Here is a 20,554-nt window from a genome sequence, read left to right as displayed (position 1 = left end):
GGTTTGTCTGATCGCGCGGAGAAAATAAAACAAAACATGACATGACTCAAAGACAAAAATGTGGAGAAATTCAATCCATACGTGGAACAGTTACGTGAATCACTTCTAAAGGATCCCAAGGTCCTCAGTCGTACAGATCTACACAGATGGTCAATTGTATACGTACCTTCTGCATGAATTAAAAGTCCAGTCCAGGGTGAGCCAATAAGTTACTCCATTGTAAAAAGGTTGTTAAAACCAGACAAATTGCACGAGCAACACCCAATAAACATTTCTTCAACTTCAATAAAAATAGCATCCAATCAAAACACAGGGTTCGCTTCATATTGCCCGAGGGAACTGCCAGCTGCACTATCAAACGAAAGCATGTTCAGCAAGCTTTGAGAGACGTAGGATCCGCTAATTAAATATTCGGAAAGCTTTGGGCATCTTAAGCATTTCCTGAAAACGCACAAAGTTTAGCGAATCTGACGCATTAGACAAGGTATACCATAACTTTTATTCTTCTTCTGCTTTTGTAAACTAATTGTTATCGATCTTCAATCAGATTTTTCCGAACACGGAATTCTACAAAGTTAGAACATAGATACGTTCAGAACTCAATACCAATACAAAGTAATCAAATTTCTGTCATCTTCTTTAGATTTTGCAATTCGCTCGAGATTTAAAATACACTTCTTTAATTGACTGTTCACAATGACAGCTTGAAGTCACTTTAACTATTAAATATATCATTTCAGATAAATGCATTTTCTCCAGTTTCATGTACTTGGTAGTAAATTTAGCTGTGCTATTGTCAAATGAAAAGATGAAAAGAGACCTGTTTGTATGAGTAATACCTTACAAACGGTGATGACGTTACAATGCATTCCGTAAATAAGTTTCACAAATTAAAAATATTTAACTACCACTTTCCAGTCTCTTTTCAATTCATTCAAAGATATTTGCATTAACCTTTCAAATGTGCGTGGTCATATTTTCATATACGAGTTTTTTTTCTCTTATCTTTTAATTTCTATGATAATCAAAACTGTAACTAACTTCTCGAACGTGATTGGTTATTACTTTCAGCCTGTATTGGACTCCACAAAGTCCTATTGCCATTTCTAATTGCATGTTGCGTGGTAAGTTGTTCGATAAGCAAATCATAGCGACATTCCCACCCTGCAAAATCTTATGTTGTCTCTGTTTACATAAGCCAGTTGATAACTCAGGCGACACTGCTTATGGGAGACAAATAGGTCTCTTCACTTTTCACTGAAAGCAATGATCCTCTGCGATGTAGTTAAAATCGCAAGTGATGTCAACCGGGCGCCTGCACAGTGGCAGCGGTCATCAGCACTTGAGCATGCTCTTGAGGCATTTCTGCAAGAATGTTCTGGAATCTTTGTGGAGATTGTTGGTGAATGTTTTGTATCACACTGACAAGTCCTGAACGAATACCTGAAAACATATACATAATCAGACAAATTTTCTTGGATCGAATTTTCTTTCAGCAATTTTATTTTGTTTTTGTTTCTTTGATTAAACGAAATAAAAAAATTGAAAAATCAAAGAATGAGTCAAAACCAACACAGAATATTCGACTATGCTCGTCCGATACTTACCATCGTTACAAGACATAAGCAATTGGCCACTCTAGGGGACAGGGAGTAAACGAGTGAAATTTGACTGCGAAATCCATAATGATTTTTACATCTAGTTTCTACAGTGACCTGAAATAACTGGACCCATTCATATCTTCAGTTACTCACCATCTTGTAGTGTGTCAGAAGGTAGAACTTGTGAAAAAATTGCGAGAAGTTGTGGTAAATACTGTCTGATGAGAGGATGCTGATCACTAAAAAGTTCTATAATGCATGAATATACGGGATCGTTTTCTTCAAAATCTTCTTTCAAGGGAAGACACTGCAATAATCCTGGAAAAACCTGCAAGAACAGTGGATCAAGATGTAGTCGGTTAGTACCCTATTTCATGTCCTTGCCCTCCCCCCGTCGGGTTTCCCTGTGATTGTGAGGCATTGCGTGAGTTAAACGTCTTACTCAAGAACAGAACACAAAGACCCGCACGGGAAGCCAAGTAATTGCTCCTGAAAGAGGAAAATAAACTGAATGTAAGAAAAGTGAAGTTAATGAAAACGCAATCCTCACCTTTTCCAGAGGAAGAAAATTCCTATTTGCCATAATCATCCTGCTGACAGCTCCACAAATATTGTCCACCACTCGAGGAGGTTGATTTTGGGACAGGATCACAAACAGAGCTTCTAAAATGGTTGGATATTGACTTGAAAGAAGTTAAGAAAACACCCACAAATCATCCCCACAAATTATCTCTAAGAAAACAGTCGTCCAACAGCTTTGTCGTTGCAAGTCGTCTTTGAGAGACGGCGAAGAATCGAATTTACAGCTTTCAGTACCTCTTCAGGGCGAAAGTTAATTTTAAAAATGTTTACATTACACTTTGAAATAAAAGGTAAACATTTTGACTGAGTAATTCAATAAAATTTGTACCAAAAATACACATGCGGATACGGTGTGATAAGGTCTCCTCCATAAAAGGCCAGAATACCAAGGCCATAGATAGTATTACTTCTTACTTCATCATCCTCGTCTTTGAGTGACGTCATGAACACAGGAAAGATATGCTGCACAAAGGGAACTATGGCGTGGCTCATAGCAAGCATTACCTGTCAAACAACATTTGTGGAGTTATTTTAGCTACATGTGTCCTTGTCAAAGATTTATAAGCATTACAGTATATGGTTTGACACCAGGAGTAACACAAGATCGTGAGAACTGATCTTCCGAGTGAGAATTGCCCTGAGAAGGACTGTCGTAGGTAGTAATGACTGATGTTTCCACAACCTGAACGGAAATCACCATCAGAGTTGAGTGAAGTGCTGTCGTCAGTCGAGTGTTATAAGTACAGTTCGTAAACCCGTTTCATCCGTTTCTCCGTAACGTTATTAGTTCCGTAACGTTATTGGTCAACCAAAGGTTTCTCTGAGCGGTAGCAAACATTTGTCCCCAAACAAAACAAATCAGTAAATAATCGAATTCCACAGTAACTTACCTCCGAGATAGTTCCAATAGCAAATGATTTATCGGAGACCGGGCAAGATTTTCTCTGCGAGAAGGAATAAACTACGTTGTTTAACCTCTTCAAAATAGTAATTAATTAGAATAGAAAACTATGCCGTCTCCTTTCGAAGAACTACTACACTGGGCCGCACCCAATATATATTTCCTGCTTTCTCTCGCTTAACCCTTTGACCCCTAGGAGTGACAAGTATCTAATTTCTCCTTACAACATCATCCCTGAACCACACATTAAGGTCATGAGAGTAAAGGAAATGATCACTAACTAAAGAGACTCTTGATTGTTAAAAAAATTCTCCTATTCAGTACATTAGGAAATGCATAGAGAGCAGTATGGAGAATATACATACAGATGTTGGGGTGTAAAGGGTTAACAGGTTAGGCAATAACTAAAAAAGTGGGAGAAATTCAAATGCGGCGGTAAAAACTGACTTCAAAATTTGTAAAGCCTTCGAGAACTTGTACCATTTTACTCTGGTATTTTTACGTAGCCATTCTTGCACGAAGAGAGGAGGGTTGTTCCCCATTCAATTGTATTGTAGACTATGCTGACACAAATATTACTGCTAGGTTTACACAAGTAAACGTTGTATTCTTACTGACCGTTTTCTTCAAAAGCAAAGGCAAGAATCCAGCAAAGTACGGTGCAAAGATCTGACCGCCCACAGCTGTCGCCAATGAAGGCAAAATGTCTCCAGCATATTCAATCAACATGGCATCAAACTCAGCCTGTTGGTCTGAATCTTCAACGTCATCATCATCTTCTTGTTGACATGCAGTCTAGAGAACAAGAAACACATGATTTGGTGATCTCCATAAAGGCGTTTTTGGCGCAGTTTTGTTTTAAGATACCAAAAGTCCTTCCCGAAAAGGGTGACTGAGAATTAGAACCACTGTGTGAAGAAACTTGTGGTGAAGTACTTAAAATTTATGGGTTACGCAGTGGACTAATCTTATCTTCAGGAAATTTACCCCAGGATACAAACTAGCATCAATTAGATGATCTTACAAAGTATCATCTAGCCACGTGCTGTTTCAGTCCAGACAAAATAGTTTCAAAGTTAGAAAATCAGTAAACTCCAAAGTGAGAACTCTTTTGCTTTGTTTTATCACCATTACTAAAAGTTTTCGAGACTTCATTACTTTGAAATCTTTTATAATTTTTTATCCTGCGGTTTAAGATTAAGAAAAGCAATGATCCTCGCAGGAGAGCTGTAATCTAACCCTGTACTCTCTAACATCAGTATGCATATTCTCCATACTACTCCCTACACATTTCCTTGGGTTCTTACAAGGAGAATTTGTTCAACCATCAAGAGCTTCTTTAGTTGGTGATCGTCTCCTTTATTCTCATGACCTTAATGTTTGATTCAAGGTTGATGTTGTTAGGAGAGATTAGATGTTGGTCACTCTTTAGGGCTAAAGGGTTAAACAATTGCAGAAAAGAAGCCGGAAAAAAATTCAGGCTTCGACGGGATTCGAACCCAGGCCTTCCAGATATTATCTGGGCGCTACCATCAACTGAGCTATGAAGCCACACGTTTATAGATGTTCGTTTCTTTGTTTTCTTTTTTTCTACGTCACTCACGTTTTTACTATTATGCTTGTTTTTTGAGAACGAGAAATTCTGAGGTGAAAAGGAGATTACAAATCATTTGAAGAAATTTAGTTAACAAACCTTGTGCATAAGCACAGTTCTGACAGCACCGGCGATGGCGTCATGGTATCCCTGTTCATCAATGATCAAAGACTTGACTGCCTTTAGTACTTCATTCAGTGACTGCAGGGTTGCCATGGCAACTGACCTGTCCTTGTCCTTAGTTATAACGGCGATAAAAGTGGGTATGGCTGTGCCAAGCATACGTTGTACTGAAAAAATTAAAAATTAAGGATAAAGTTGTTGTGACTGGGCTGATAAGATGGTGCACTCAAATGTACACTTCTTTTGAACGTCTGCGTTATGCATAGTCAGCTAAATTCTAAACGAATCGTTCGAATTGTTCGCGGAATGACAAAAACACGGAATAACAAACAGCATTATGTTCTTAGACCATGGAACAAGTGGGACAACAAGGGCAGAAACAATAGGTGGGACACCCATGCTTGAAATTAGATGTAAACCAATGCAATGGAAAATTAAGTTGTCAATGGTATTCAAAAAGGACAGTCAAGGTCAAATAATCGTATACAAAGGCTTTCCAGCATTCTGATTGGCTTTCCTTTCTGCAGTAGTAACTACAACACTAGTAGACCTTAGATAGTTTTCTGTACATACATGCTGTTTTATCCTCTGCACCAGCTTCTTGAAGTAAAGAATGGTATCCATTGCAGAACTGACCTAGCGCCATCACGGCTCCCTTTCGCACTCCTGGGTGAGGAAACTGTCAGAGATGAAAACAACTTGCCTTGGTTTGTTATATTATCATATTAAAGCTTTCACTTCCTAATTGTTTATACAAGGGTAAGAAAGTTTAAAACCGTAGGACATTCAAAAGAAGTATTGTTTAACATCATCCTTGAGTGGCCCAGAGATTTGGCAAAAAATGCGTTGTAACTTAACAGGAAGGCAGGTTTCAACGGCTAACGGGCTTGAATTTTAGTTAAACTCAAGCCCGTTAGCTCATACGAGCCGAACATATCCTGATCTCCAGAGCATGAGGAGATTAAAGGTATCAACGCTCCCCCCAAGGCACAAATTTGTCACCCCTATCTCACAGCATTTCATCAGGACTCTCAGACAATTCCCCGCCAGTGGTTGTTCAGATTTCAACAACATGGGGCTACTTCCTATCGATGGAGCGGTGGTTATACAGTTTTCCCATAGGAATTTTTTTCTAAGGTACTTTGTATATCCAAGCATCGTCTTAGAGGGCAATGTTTCCCACATCACTTCAATTCAAATGGTTTTGAAATCATCCACCGACCTATTAAAACACAGGAAGTTCATACCTGAATCAATTTTAAAACTTCTTGAAACGACTCATCTAAATATGGTAGAAACTCCTTCCTGTTACGAACAGAAAAGTCAAACATCGAAACTCTAATCAGTAAAGAAAGATTTCAAAGTGATTTCATGGGCGTAGGTCAAAGAAGAAACTCTGAGTCCTTTGTGATGATTCGACCAACAGACCTTACGAGCCACAGAGAACTTGTTTAACAGCCAGTAAACAGGCTTATTTCACATTCACCCACTTCTCCATAGTACCTACTGGATAAACATATCAGGATAAATCTGTTTGCCCCTAGATCCTTCCTCTTTTTTCTAGGATTCAGAATCTTCATTGAAAAAGTATTAGAGAAAAGTAACAAGTTTATCGTCAATAAAAACTAGCTCAGGCCTATGGAAATTTAGCAGAAAACATTTTGCGTAATAGCGGAGTTCGCAGCGCGCACAACGTGCACAGTGAAGCCTACTCGTAAAAAAATTATGGTATGAATAAGAACCCTCGAGCCGAAAAATTTCGTTTATAACGAAACCGTTCGTCCATAAGTGCAAGTTTGTATGTTAAGAATGCCCTTTCCGATGAAAATGCGGGCACAAATCTTGGCAGCACGGAAGGCGGAGATTGGTACAAGATGCAAGTCCAAAAGCATCTGCATCAAACATATCATTCACACAATGTAATGACATACGCAATACAACCTACCCTGAGTTTTCTGAAATTTCCCCAAGAGCGTTACAAGTGTCTTCTTTTTCCTCTAAGTAGGCATTTTCTACACTATATCTGTAAACAAAGGGAATCAAACAACGAACGGAAGTCAAGTATGGCAAAGATTCTGAAAAAGTAAACATCACTTGATCACTGGGTTGGAAAAAAAAGAATGAAAAGCAATTCAATCACTGAAAAGGAAAATAGACAGACAGCTGGAACCTAAAATTCATCACAATACGAACTATATTACCAATACTTAAAAAAGAAAAACCATTCTATACCCAGTTACTTCATCATCGTCGTTTTCGACATCCTCATCGCCTTCCAAGTCTTCATCTTCCAGTAAAAAACTCGGGTCATCTTCAATTGCATAATGCGTCTGAATTATATAATAAGAATATAGCATACATTAGCCAGCTTCGGCAGAAACGATCAAACAACCAGGCGAGCGGCGAAAAATTGGCGGGAGAGTCCTTCAGCATTATTTTAAATACGTCAATCCTTTTCTTTCTTTCCCAGACCTCCGCCTCTTTATTTTTTATTCGCCCGCTTTTTCGATTGTTTCTATTCACCGAGAGTCTGGTACAGACTAAAAGTTGACTTACTTACGGGCCAAGATCACAAACGTCTACCGTAAGTGTATTATCTTTCGCCGATACTTAATGCAAATAAGAAACTTTGGCTTATGCAACATTACAGAATAGGTATATCTGCATATGAAGAACAATGTACACTTCTCTAATGAAGATATTATTTTCTTTTCTTCACTTTTTATGCTTGTGTCATCTGAGTTCTTGTTTACTGATATGATAATGCAGTTTTTATCACTTTATCACGTTAATCTCCAAACTCCCATGATTGATCCAAACAGAATTTCTCGTACAATATCGATACAACATCAAGCAGACAAGTGATGAGAATAAAGAAAACTATCAATTGAGGGATTATTAGTCGTTCCATGGCAAATTCTCTGAACTTACATTAAAATAATTGTACGGCAGCAGTAAGGAGAATTACTAATGAGATCTTGGGAGTGAAAGAGCTAAGGCTAAGTTGTAATCGTGAGTGTAATCGCTGTAACAATGATAACTGTTAAGAAAGATGTTTTTTTGTCTTGTCACGAGCGTTGAACAAAGAAAAACTTCTGAGTCCCCATGAGGAGTCAAACCTCAGACCTTCGGATTCCGCGCTCCGATGCTCTACCACTGAGCCATAGAGACTCCACGGTGAAAGAGTTCTATTACGAAGTTCATATGACATGCGTCCTGCGTACTGCTAGGATCAGCAATGTCGATAGCGTCATGTTTGTGAATAGAATAAGAGAGATGGTAAAGAATTAGTGAAAGATGTTTTTTGTCTTGTCACGAGCGCGGGACAAAGAAAAATAACTGTTCTTACGCAATGGGTGAAAGATCTTTCAACCACTATCTATATATCACGTAAAAAAAATAATACAACCACAGAAATATAAAAACGAAATCTTAGAGCAAATTGATGGACAAAGCTAGTACCATCAGCAGGACCTAGATTAACTTACCACAATCCCTTCTGCAGACTGTAGAGATTCAATCATATACTTAACAATGTCTTTCAAATATTTTCCCATGCTGCTCTTCAATATTGTAGAAACTGACGCAAACAGACCATATCTGATTATACAAAGTAATTCTATCAGTTATAATTTGTCACATTTAACTGCACATATCAACGAAAGTTGTTCACTAATCAGAATTCTTACGTGCATCTCCTTAGATCAGGATCTTCGTCTTTTTGGAGTAGTCTCTGAAAGAAAATATTTCAAACTGTAAGCAGGTTATTGATAGCCATACCGAGGTTCTCTTTGTTTTAAGATGGAGTCTTAATTTCAACATTGATTCATATAAAACAAAATGGACAAGAGAAAACAGATGAAGAGAGAAGAAGGTTACCCAAATGAAGTCAGCTTGGTCTCAAAAATGGACACGAGACTTGCATGAAATGATCGTTCGCCACTGAAATTACGATTCAGCACTCGACTTCAGTGGATATGCATAAGAAAGTATTTAGTGGACTACGTGCTGCCTTCTAGAGTATGTACATCGCATTGAAGGTTCGTCAATCAACGACAGACTCAGTGTCTTCTTTGGTAACTAACAATTGCACTATATTGTTTGATACGGGAACCTTACCAAACCAAGTTGAACACATTCATCTGCCAATGGCATAAAGTTACTGGCTCCAATTGTTCTAGCCAGGACACCTAATGTATCTATCAAAAATACAAAACATTTGTAAAATTTTCTAAATCGAAAGTTACAGTAATGGGTCCAGTTGTATAGAGGGCGGATAACTCTATCTATGCAACGGATAAAGTGCTACCCAGCGGATAAATATCAACAAAACGTACTGCGCTATCCACCGAGTAGAGATTTATCCAGCAGATAGCGTTATTCACCCTTCAAACAACCGCGTCGGTTGATGTTGATGCTTGCAAAGCAAACCAATTCAGTAATTTCGTAAGTATACGACAAATATTTGAGCATTATAGTGGAATTTTGTCTCAATATTTTAACATCGTTCGGTGTGATAAAATAAGGAAAAGAGAGACAGATCACCCGATAGGGAACACAAACGCCATTAAAAGCATAAAGGGGTAAATGGATCAAAGCACTTTAGGATAAAACAAGTAACACAGATTAGCAAGTAGTAGTTTGTCCCCTTTTAATCCACCAAATCCAAAACGTAGCAGACAAAGTCTTAATTGTTGTGGATTATAACATTGAAATATCCATGAGAATCAGAGGACGACTCACCAATAGCTTGTACTCGAAGAATATTTCTCTCTATTGATCCCGTGTCGCGAAGATATTCCTATCCAATAGAAATTATAATAATACCAGCATGCGATAAGACAAGTGATTTAAACGTTCTGAGCTTTAAGTATATTGGTCTTCCTTCCAATACGTTTCATTTTTTGTGCTGTTTTAAGGCATTCACATCTCGTTATATTGGCAGAAAATCAAGATAGCTTGAAGTCCATTTTTATTAGGCTAGCTTTCTGTTCGTAATATCGGAACGCGATGAGTGTCTTTATTATATGACCTGTGTGGTCCTGCGTGCCCCGCGAGAACTAAGCTAAAGGAAGAAAGGAAGAAAAATAAAGAGCGATGATCCAATAATAAAATTCTTATTGACTGAGGCCTGACAGGAAAATATTTGTCTCGAGGTGATGACGCATAGATCCTGCAAATGACAACCATAATCATCGTTTTCAAGTATCCAGTCTATCCCATTTGAAACCTTAGCAATCTGACTAATGATACCTAATTCAAGGCATTATTTTATTTAACATCGCTATCTACTGGAAGTGCGGTAATTACCTTAATAAATTCAACTATTTGTGGAAAGTATGGTAACATAGCTTCTTTAGCAGCATTTGCTGTAAATAAAAAAATATACATATATATACATATTTGTAACAAAAAAGAATGAATATGACAAGGAATTCAAGAAACGAATTGCATAGAGAGTGACAGTTATTATAACTTTTGCCGAGTTTACCGGTATAACTGTTTCTAATTTTTAATCTATAACAGTTTCTGTTTTTAGCATTCCCTGCTCCTTTCTTTTAATTACAAAAAAGTAAATCGCTTTCAGGATGCGTTTCACTTTCCAAGGGGTTTTGCAGCTGAAAAATTATTATTATCCTTGAAGCATGCATTTCTCTTCAATAATTCATTAAAAACAGCGAGATAAATTAAACTAAGAACTGTTTAGCCTCGCAAGAAAATACCACACATAAAACGTTCATTCATTTGAGCTCTCTGAAATTTGAGTTTTAATGCTGTGCTATTAAAACAAATGTTCCTGAACACAATATAATTACCTGTAGCTCCTATTGCACTAATTGCTAATTCCTTCATCTGCATACTCTACACAAGTGATTTAAGCAAATATATCACATTTGCGTCATTAATTTATTTTCAATTAGAAGTCATATCACTTCCATACTGGTTCTACATTGATATGAAATTTGACCTCATGTAAATGCCTTCTATTCAATTGTTCTCAGTTTTATTTTTCATACTTATAGTTTACTGTAAAAAATTTTGAAATTTCACTGGCTCAATGTTTGTCAAAGGGTGCATGGCAAACAATGTTTTTTTTGCCTTAATCATCCCCATCCCTCTCAAAACATATTTAACCCTTTAACTCAAAAGATCTGCTGATTGTTAATTCTTCCCTCTAACTGTTACACATTTCCAGGTAAATTAGTCATGAGAACTTGGTGCTAGATCAAGATAGCGGCTTCTACCTGATAAGTTTGAATGTTCTCATTACCTGTTTGCTGAATAGTATATATATATTGTAGGGAGACTTTTTATGTCAATCACTTCCAGGAGTTAAAGGGTTAAAGAACTTCAAACAGAATTCACCTCTTCACATAAACATCCCTAGTTAAACAAGAAGTGGTATTTTTTTCTTTGTTATTCTTTCAAAAAATAATGTAAACTTCAATTTTTATAACTCAGAGTGAATATTCAACCACTAAGTGGAACCTTTCTCATGATCTAATGGGAAATATATGCACTTGCTGGCTTTAAAATATACCTGAAATTCTTCATCTTATCATTATTAAAATTACAGTCCTTGCATGCAGATATATTCATGAAAGCACACTCATCACATTCTGATACTTAATAGAAAAAACTTACTGTACTAGGTGACAGTGCTACAAGTAGTTTCTCCATTAATCTCGGTAGATATGGAAGGATACCCTCTCCTACAAAAAAAAATCCATTAACTCTAACAATTAATCAGCTGTCTTAGTAGAGTGATTGTGCGTGTATAATACTGTGTGAAAAGGAGAATTTACTCCACTCTGGTAAAAATTGCATTATTAAAAACTACATCCATCAACACTACAATATTCTTTAATTTCCATACTACCTCTTTGGCAAATCTGAACATGTGAAATTTCTGTGGTTTAAAATATTTCTATAAAATGATTCAAGTAACCAGTTAAGCCATGGTAAAAGTAAAGTCTGCTCTTGAACCTCTCCTGATGGCATGAAGCCACCAGGAGTACAACTATGTTCCCTGGATGGGAAGCCAGTCCACTGAAGGTAAACACCATTTCACCCCACCCCCTCCCCCTCCCCCCACCATCACCATAACTTCACAAGTCTTCCCTGATACACATTCATGCCCTAGGATGGAGGGAGGCACTGAGAGACAAAGTGTCTTGCTAGACACAAAGTGTTACTGATACCAGATAAATCCCAAAAAGTTCTCTAAATTTTTTATTAATCTATTTTTTTTCTTGTTAGCACAGCATGATATATTTAACATAAAAATCTCAAATCTTATTACCTAGATTTTCACAGAATGTTTCTAATGCATAGTAAGTCCTTGATATACTGGGTGATGTTTGTCCACTCTCAGCAGAGGTATTAACAAGTCTCTCAAACAGAAGTGGGAGGATATCTGCACTGTATTTACTAATATCTGGCTGTAAAGAAACAGAATAAAAACAATCTCTTGAATAAAATAATAATTGTTGAACAGAAAAATATGTAAATACATGTCTATCAAGTTTGCTTAGGTTTAAAGAATGAGCTATTTAGAAGGCTAAAATATTTAAAAAGTAAAAACCAAATGTTTTTATCCTAGGTCATCATTGGGGTATTCAGTCATTTTAGCCTGATGATGACCTAGAGTTGAAAATGTTTGGTTTTTGCTTTTTAAATATTTTAGCCTTGTAAATAGCTCATATATAATTATACAATCATGCATCCAAAGATCTATTTTAAATGGAAAGCCTTTATATTGAGGTAAGTTGCAATTATTTAAATACAGTACACTAGCATATTTTTGTAATTATAATGATAATATTAATAACAACAATAACAATATATAATAATAAAAGAAATTATTATAATTAGTACAATAATTTCATGGACCTGTGGAGAGATAAAGTGAATACAAACAAAATGCTGGAATTCATAAAATATTAATTTAAAGTAAGTTATAAATTTTGAGTGAGATTTAAAACTACATATCACCTGCAAATATTCTGAATATTGACCCAATGCAAACAGTGCTGCATTCTGAACCAGTGTATTCTGATCTGCAAGACCTGAAGAGAATGAAATGTAGTAACTTGATATTTTATAAAAAGTTGTACCACATTTTACACCAGAATAATCTACATAAGGACAATAAGTTTTCTTTTACTTTTTGTATTTTTTTTGTTACCTTAATTTATTAGTTATAATTGTTAGTCTCACACACAACCATTCTATTCAATTAAAACAATTAAATTTGATTGAACATATACAAATATTAGCTAATAAAAAATATTCTGGTCATGGAAACATATCAAACTTTTATTGTATCTCCCACCTCTTTGAGTCATATGAGTACTAATAAAATTCACTAACATAATGTTTCCTTTTACACACCTCTACAAATTGTCTGTAATGCTGCCTCAAGGTATCTAAAGCCCAAAAATAATACAGTAAAAAGTTGGTGGTGAACCATACAGTGAAGTTTCGACTAGAAATTTGTTGATGTAATGTAGTGAGGTTAACTGACTCTTTCAAGCCTATATACTAGGCATCAACTACCATGTAAATTAACTGTTTTCACAAGCATGGAGCCCCTATGAATATTGTTAATCTCTTAAAAGTTCATTGGTAATAGATGAGCAAGTGTTGGATGTTCTAATTGAACTAAACATTTGTGTAATTAATGGAGCTTTTGTAAAACACAATCAAACCTGTTCCTGATGTAGTCTGCACACCCCTCAGCAAGTACAGCCAGTGCTATTAGAGCTGCTTTTCTCTTGTAAGGATCTTCACTTGTAAGAGCTGGCTGGACCAATTGCATCTGTAGAGGCATCAGAAACATTAAGTTCTCCAGGTCCAGTCTTACTACAGTTTATTCAGCCAAACAGTTTACTTACCAGAGGTGGAATAACTGATTCAGGTGGGAAATGGAGAGCAAGAACATCAAGTACCTACAGAAAAAGTGGTGGGATGAGTTGAAAACAGTAACAATTTCAAAAATGAAAGCCAGGGTTCAGATATGGTGAAATGACAAGTCGAACAATAGCTCAGAGAAAGGAAATAAAATCCCAGGAACACTCAAACACAATGGAAAAAAGGGAGGTCACATTTATGTTAATGTGACCTTGAACTAAAATGGAGAGAACAGGGAAAACAGTATGGCTTGAAGAATGGTATGGGCACTTCAGCAACTTCTTCAGTGAAAATTCTTGCTTGGCATATTCTTGGCATATTTTGAATGCAAGTTTTCAAGTGCAAAGCTCAAAAAAGGTTTGTGGTCAAACCATAACTGTTGTAACAAAGCACCAATTCATTTTATATTTTACCTGTGAAGCCACGGCACAAGGCCTGCTTGCTTCAGTTTCATCTCCCACCTCATCGTTATCATCATCATCATCAAAATCTTCTCCATCATCTTCATTTGGTGGTGATGCCATTAATGGAAACACCACAGACAATGTAGGCAAGAGAAGTTTGTTTTTCACAAGTGCCTATTACAAAAACATTCATTGGTATTTGTTCACAGCTACACTAAGTACAGTCAAGCAACCATAAATGTCTTCTAACTGGAAGAGAGAAATTCAAGGTATTGAAATTTTATATTATATGAAAGGTCTTTTAAGATTAAATAATCTCTCTTTTGCCATTTCTGGCTATTAACTTCCAAAACTTTAACTCTTGGTTAAAGTTTTCCAGTCGAGATCTGTACATTTCAGAAAATTTCACAAGAGCTGAACATTAAGATAGCACTCAAAGCTACTTTGACATAGCAAAGGTGTAGGAATATGCAATAAACTTTATGGCTGCACCTTTTTCTCACGTGTGTAAAAGAGGAAGGAATGAAGAAAGAGGGCAGGGTGGTAATGACAAAGTCTTACTTCTAATTTCAATTTAGTTCAATGATAATTTAACAGACTTAATGCTGGTGTTTTAATAGAATCTGGTTACAGATGGTGCTACTGCTGCCTATTAGACTTCTTACTGCTGTCTGTTTAGCATGCAGGCAGGCTCTCAGGCAGCTCAATCTTTGAGTTCTAAAGCACTTTGGAAGCAGTTTTCCTCTCAAAGTCTTATTGTTGGTATTTTTCCCAAATCCTAAAATACCCTCTTTTTCCTTCCATTGATGCAGTTTATGGGTGTGGGTAGACTGCAAGAATTTGTCAACCATGGTAACTGCAGTTCTATCTGGGGGCTGGGCGAATGAAGCCCTTGGAAAACCAAGGCACTTATCAAAGCTCACCTTGGGTTTTATTCTTGCTAACCAGCTCACAAAGTGTAGAGCTTTTATCCTTAAATTATTTCCATAGGAAGAATTGCTTGCAATCTGCAATAAAATTAGAATTATTGCTAACAATGACTCTGATCCTTTCAATATTATGAACAGCAGAGTCCTAAGAAATGATCACCAACTAAAGAAGCTCTTGATTGTTAAACAAATTCTCCTTGTCAGCAATCTTGGAAATCTATAGAGAACAGTATGGAGAATATGCATTCTGGTGTTAGGGTGTAAAGGGTTAAGGGTTAAAGTTACATTATGTATGTACTATTTTATTCAAGTGCTGTTTTGGGTGAGAATAGTCGTCACAAGGACAGTTCTTGGTGAGGAAAACGGACATTTTGACAACTTTTGACTCTGATGATGACTTACAAACATTAGTCTCTGATTAACAAGAACCATCCTAGCCAGGACCTCGTTCACCAGCATATCAGACAACAACGTCAGTACACTTTTATAGTGATAAAGCTCATGACGTTCACCCAGCTTTACTGAAGTACAGTTGTAAACTAGTGGATTAAGTAAGACCAACCTGAAGACAGAACTCAACCAGTGTCTTTAAATGTGGGGTCACAATACTGACTTCTGATTCTACCAGTTCATCAAATATTTCCATAGCATCACAAGCTTTATCCTCAAATTGAAAAAAAGAGAGAAGTAACTAAGATTTTCTAGTGGTAATTCTTTAACTTACAAGTAGGTTGCTTGTGCTATTAAAACAGATTTGTAACAAATAAGAAGAGGGAAATTAGGCCATTTTTAAAAATTTTGGGCTTTTATAAGAAAAGTGATAAGTTTTAGATAGATTTTAGGAAAATTTGTTGACCTTCATGATCCCCACTGAGCGATATTTTAACATGAAATTTTGTATTTGTACAGATAAGTGCTTTAATAAGCAAGTGTTTGTTTGAACTTTTGACATAAAATTTGCTGTGACTCTAGTGGTATACATAAGAAACAAGTTTAAATAAAACTCTCATCATGCATGCAACTTACCTCATCTATAGCTAAGATTTGGTTGATATATCCTACCACCTTTGGTATAAGTGGTCTAACTAAAGGCTAATAACAACAAGAAACATATCAAATATTAATTTATATTTAATCAGACAGTAAAAAAAACCTAGTTGATTAAATATTTAAAGAACAGGAATTGAAATGACACACCTAATAGTGAAAGAAAAAGTTTCAGCAAACTTACAATTTCCTCAGTTCCAATGCATTCAATAAGGCAGGTAAGGGCTCTGACAAAAAATATATATATATTTGCTGATCATACAGGATAAACATTTACAAACCCAAACTAACATTATTAGGTCACAGTACGTACCTTATTGTATAAAATGGCACTAGTTTACTCTGTTGATCTTCAAGTGTACTGGAGAAAAGCTGAAGCAGAGATGTGAAATGTGGTCTTAACTGTTCATTAGCAGATTCTGTGATGGAACTAAGAAGAAACATGCCCATCTGAAATGACATAAAATGGATTGAAAGGTCAAATTTGAGTTCTTTATCATACCAGATGAATGACAGAGATAGATTGAAGAAGTTTTAGTCTTCAAGCTGACTAACCTCTCTTTGCTGTGGTTGCTCTGATTTGATGTGCTGCTGAAGGAAAACCAGCAGTTTTGGCCACTGATTGGCTGGCAGGTCATGTTTAGCTATCACACTCACCTACAGAAAGATCAATAACTTCAGGAACAGGGGACCAGACCATTGCCAAATCATAATGCAATATAACTGATAATGAAGTCTGGAAATAGTCTGTTACAATAAAGGACAAGAAGAAAGACTCACATAAGAGGGAGGTGGAGGAAGGGCAGCATGCAGAAAGTGGAAGATTCTAAGTCCTTCTTTTCTCTTTTGTAGCAGTATATGTAGTTGGTAAAAAGACATGAACTGCTCAACTCATTTCTGTTGCTATTAATAGTATTTGAATAACATACCACTTGTGCAGCTGAATTTCTCACAGTTGAGCTACAAAATGATTAAGATCAACTATTATGGAAGTTTCAAATTGTTGAAAAATGAACAAAAAGATACCTATAAAAACATTGAATCACAAGAAACTGAAACTAATGAACAGATGTAATAATTCAGTTGCCTTAAACAGATTTAGAAAATTGAAAATTCAGACAGACAACAACAAATTAAAACATCCAAATGCAACTAACATTAAAGGCAAGTAACCTACTCTGATTCTTGAAGCAACACCTGCAAGAGGGACTCTCTTAACCTAGGGCAAATAAAATACAGTTTAAAATGTTCTGATTTCTTGATTGTCAAAAAATAGTAAAAAATGAAAAATTTGAAAAATTTGAAAAATTTACAAGTGTTTACCTACACCAAATTGCATGAGTTGTTAATTGTCAATAATTTACATGAAAAAAGCTTCACAGACAACCAAGAATGACAAAATTTTGACAGCACATGCTATTTGTGATTTGCATTTGTGTTACAACTAAATGCACTTGTGTTACATGAAAATGCACTCATTTTCAGCCGATCAGATGCACGTAATTCTTTCATGTACATTATTACCAGTGAAAATCTTGCACAGTGCAATGCTGTGGAATTACTTTTATTAGTTCTGTGATTTTCCTGGAAAATTTACACCTCTCAAAAATTGTGATGAAAAAGAATATGTCAACACCTTTCCCAGAAAGAGAATGAGCTAATCACTTTGAGTGTCCCAAGCCCTTTACAGCTCTCATTCCAACTTTCTCCATTCCTCATCTTTGTGTATAGATACTCTTTCTAACTATTCTCCCTTTAAATTTCCAAACACCCTTTAAAACCTGAGCAAGACCAGCATCTACTTTCTCCTTACTGTGATACTGCTAAATCACAAATTTAGATAATGAGAATTTAGGAAATGATCTGCAACCTAAGAAGCCCTGATTCTTAAAAAAAATTATCCTTGTCAATACCAAAATAAATGTATAACAAAGAGCATGGAGAGTATGGATACAGCATTATCAGGCAGGAATGCAAATTTGCTTGAATCCAACTTCATTTTGTACTCACATGGCATGAACATCAGGGGAAAGTTTTGTCCACTGCCTCACAACCCGTCTTCTCAACAAAACTGCTGCATATTGTCTTACCTTTAAAAAAAGAAAAAACAAAAGCACAATAAACGATATTTAAGCTATTATTTCTATTTCATAGTGTATAAGAAGTGTTAAGCATATATTAGTAAAACTCAAGAACATCCTGTAAGGTCACTAAGCAACACTCGCTTTCGGAAAAATAGCAGTCGCTTAAAATACCTCATCTCCGTCACTGCAGGAAAATAATTTTCCCTCCCCCCGTTAATTTTTCTCAAGTAACACGTGTTTACGTTGTGTACGTTTTACAGTAAATTCGTTAACCATACTAGAATAACAAATCGATGCCTAAAAAAAACGTGAAACCTTTTCAGTCGTATTTCCTCTGACATTTGACCTTTTAACATAAATTGATGTTGGCTGAGACAGTTAGGAGCTTTACTCGACTTAATGGCATAAAGGTCCATTAACACCAATTAACACTGACAAGTTAGGTGATGAACGAGGAGGAAATAACGAATAAGACTTCGGAACAGTTTCTTTAATTAATTAAATTGAAACTCAAAAACTTTGCAGAACCTTAAAGTCTTACCTGAGGGTTTTGAGAGGAGCCTAAGACAGTAATGAGGGCTGGTACGACAGCAGGGTTCTTGAATGCTTCACGAAGTTGAGAAGTTGCCTTAAATAATGCAAGTAAACCACTCCTGTATTACATAAACAAATGATACATCAATTGGCCAGAGTTAGGAGGGATATATGTATTACCTGCCGTATCACTGTGTTGTCAGGAACAAGTAGTTTTTCAAGAATTTCTTCCAACTCCGCCATATTCTTCTTTACATTGCGTTGATCGACAAATAAGCCCGCGATACAACAAAACAAAATCGCGCGCGAAAGCAGTTTTCCGCGCAGATTCCGCACGCGTAAAACGTGTCTAAGCGTAAAAGTTGAATGAAGAAAAATTGAGCACAGAGTGAAAAAAAAAATACTGCTACTAATAAAAGTACCCTAAAATTTGGATTCAAGTGAAGCCAAGTAATGGAGTTACCCCAAAAAGAGTACCCGAAAGTGATTCAAGTGAACCTGGGCAATGGAAATCTCACTTTTTGCTGGTTGAATTTCTCTGTGATGACTCAAAAGTTGAGGATTATTTATAACCTAGTTAGAAAAAAATGACGAGTTAAAAAAAATAAACATCGTGATACATTCCGGTTCATCAGTCAAAGGTAATAAAAAGAAAAGAATGGAATTTCTGATGGTAAAGAAAAAAAAAATCCTTCGAGCCGGATTCGAACCAGCGACCTAAGGATGACAACATCAACTCTACAGTCCTCCGCTCTACCAACTGAGCTATCGAAGGAGCCACGAAGAGATAACCGAAAAATAGTCTAACTATTTATACAATGTGTACGCTTACAAGAGGAAAGCTGAAACAATCGACAGAGAAATCGTCACATCACAAACCAAAACACCAGCGAACGAAATAAAAATTTCTTTAAATTGTTGGAAATTTTACTTTTCTTAACATTCTCTGCAATTTATAGTGTATTTTTGTTTTTTAGGGCCCTAAAAAAAAATATGGTTTTTTTCCAAAGTAATGTTAAATTTTCTTCGACTTATTCCCATTCACTTTGTTTATCAATTCCTTCAATAGATCAGTTGACATTAAACGGTGGACCGCAGAGGAAAAGCCGTGATTCTAAGTGCGTTGATACGAATCAGAAATGAGAAAATTCTCAGGAGTTACCAAGCCTTCCTTTTTGTTTTGTCACTGTTGTTTTCTAAATCAAACCTTTCATCAATATACCTCCCGTATTTTCACACCCTTAAAACACATCTTATGAAACCAGACACAGTGAAAGTCTTCCTTTTTATCTAGTTAAAAATAAACTCCCTAATGCCTGGTGAAATGTTGATTTAACCGGTTCATTTGTTTTCTTCCCTATGGAGACTTTCACATACCTTACATATTTTTTCTTTGTAATAGTGTAAAATAAAAAGAATTGCAAAATAATTGTGAAATGCGTAAAATGAAAGGGGTTAGTGTTTAATCATTGTCTTGTCAGGGACCATAGATGACAAGAAACCCTTGACATCTTAGACGACTACTTACAACCTAACTTAAGGTGGCTCTGAATGAGTTCATCACAACCAAATTATGAAGAAACCTCGAATTCTTCAGTAATAAGTACTAAGTAAAAGTACTAATTATACTGTAGTCAACTAGTATACAACCATCTAGGATGCTACCAATCCACTTGTTTTGGGCTCGCATAAAAAAGTTCAACTCTAAAGTTCTGAAGTGCAGGCCATTAAGAAGATATCAAATTTGTCAAAAAGACTAAAGTAGGCCAAACTGGCGAGCAAAGGACAGCAATAATTATGTTCAAAATGTCCTGTAACTTTTTAAAAGGGCAGATATAAGGT

The 20,554-nt window shown here is 36.1% G+C and overlaps 1 protein-coding gene and 1 non-coding gene across 2 annotated transcripts; both read right to left on the bottom strand.

Annotated features, from left to right (window-relative positions):
- Nucleotides 1-480: 480 nt before the first annotated feature.
- On the bottom strand, nt 481-18,987 carry LOC131772350 (importin-4). The gene is made up of 35 exons (XM_059088250.2): nt 18,893-18,987; nt 18,720-18,806; nt 18,105-18,184; nt 17,272-17,313; nt 17,024-17,054; nt 16,650-16,751; nt 16,408-16,544; nt 16,279-16,321; nt 16,074-16,139; nt 15,610-15,711; nt 15,042-15,125; nt 14,128-14,292; nt 13,699-13,752; nt 13,513-13,622; nt 13,196-13,230; nt 12,797-12,870; nt 12,105-12,243; nt 11,447-11,514; nt 10,618-10,663; nt 10,112-10,170; nt 9,545-9,602; nt 8,921-9,000; nt 8,491-8,534; nt 8,290-8,401; nt 7,034-7,131; nt 6,747-6,824; nt 6,049-6,106; nt 5,375-5,480; nt 4,778-4,968; nt 3,703-3,879; nt 3,074-3,127; nt 2,533-2,687; nt 2,152-2,284; nt 1,755-1,929; nt 481-1,443 (listed from the first exon to the last, which is right to left on the bottom strand). The coding sequence occupies exons 1-35, from the start codon at nt 18,953-18,955 to the stop codon at nt 1,304-1,306; spliced, it is 3,246 nt and encodes a 1,081-aa protein (XP_058944233.2). The 5' UTR covers nt 18,956-18,987; the 3' UTR covers nt 481-1,303.
- A 414-nt stretch (nt 18,988-19,401) lies between these two features.
- On the bottom strand, nt 19,402-19,487 carry Trnay-gua (transfer RNA tyrosine (anticodon GUA)). The gene is given in 2 exon segments: nt 19,402-19,437; nt 19,451-19,487. It is a non-coding gene; the product is annotated as a tRNA-Tyr (tRNA).
- Nucleotides 19,488-20,554: the final 1,067 nt, after the last annotated feature.

The sequence above is a fragment of the Pocillopora verrucosa genome, chromosome 3 (genome assembly GCF_036669915.1).
Source record: "Pocillopora verrucosa isolate sample1 chromosome 3, ASM3666991v2, whole genome shotgun sequence".
NCBI lineage: Eukaryota > Metazoa > Cnidaria > Anthozoa > Scleractinia > Pocilloporidae > Pocillopora > Pocillopora verrucosa.
The sequence above is the reverse complement of the archived record's forward strand: the minus strand, read 5'-3'. Positions and strand labels throughout refer to the sequence as shown.

What these genes read in the sequence shown, in the direction of transcription:
- LOC131772350 (XM_059088250.2), bottom strand. Translation starts at nt 18,955, where the DNA reads ATGGCGGAGTTGGAAGAAATTCTTGAAAAACTACTTGTTCCTGACAAC. An exon ending in TAGCAAGAATAAAACCCAAG is followed by an intron (nt 14,293 to 15,041) that starts GTGAGCTTTGAT and finishes TTTTTGTAATAG; the next exon opens with GCACTTGTGAAAAACAAACT. An exon ending in ATTTTCTTCCTCTGGAAAAG is followed by an intron (nt 1,930 to 2,151) that starts GTGAGGATTGCG and finishes CTGTTCTTGCAG; the next exon opens with GTTTTTCCAGGATTATTGCA.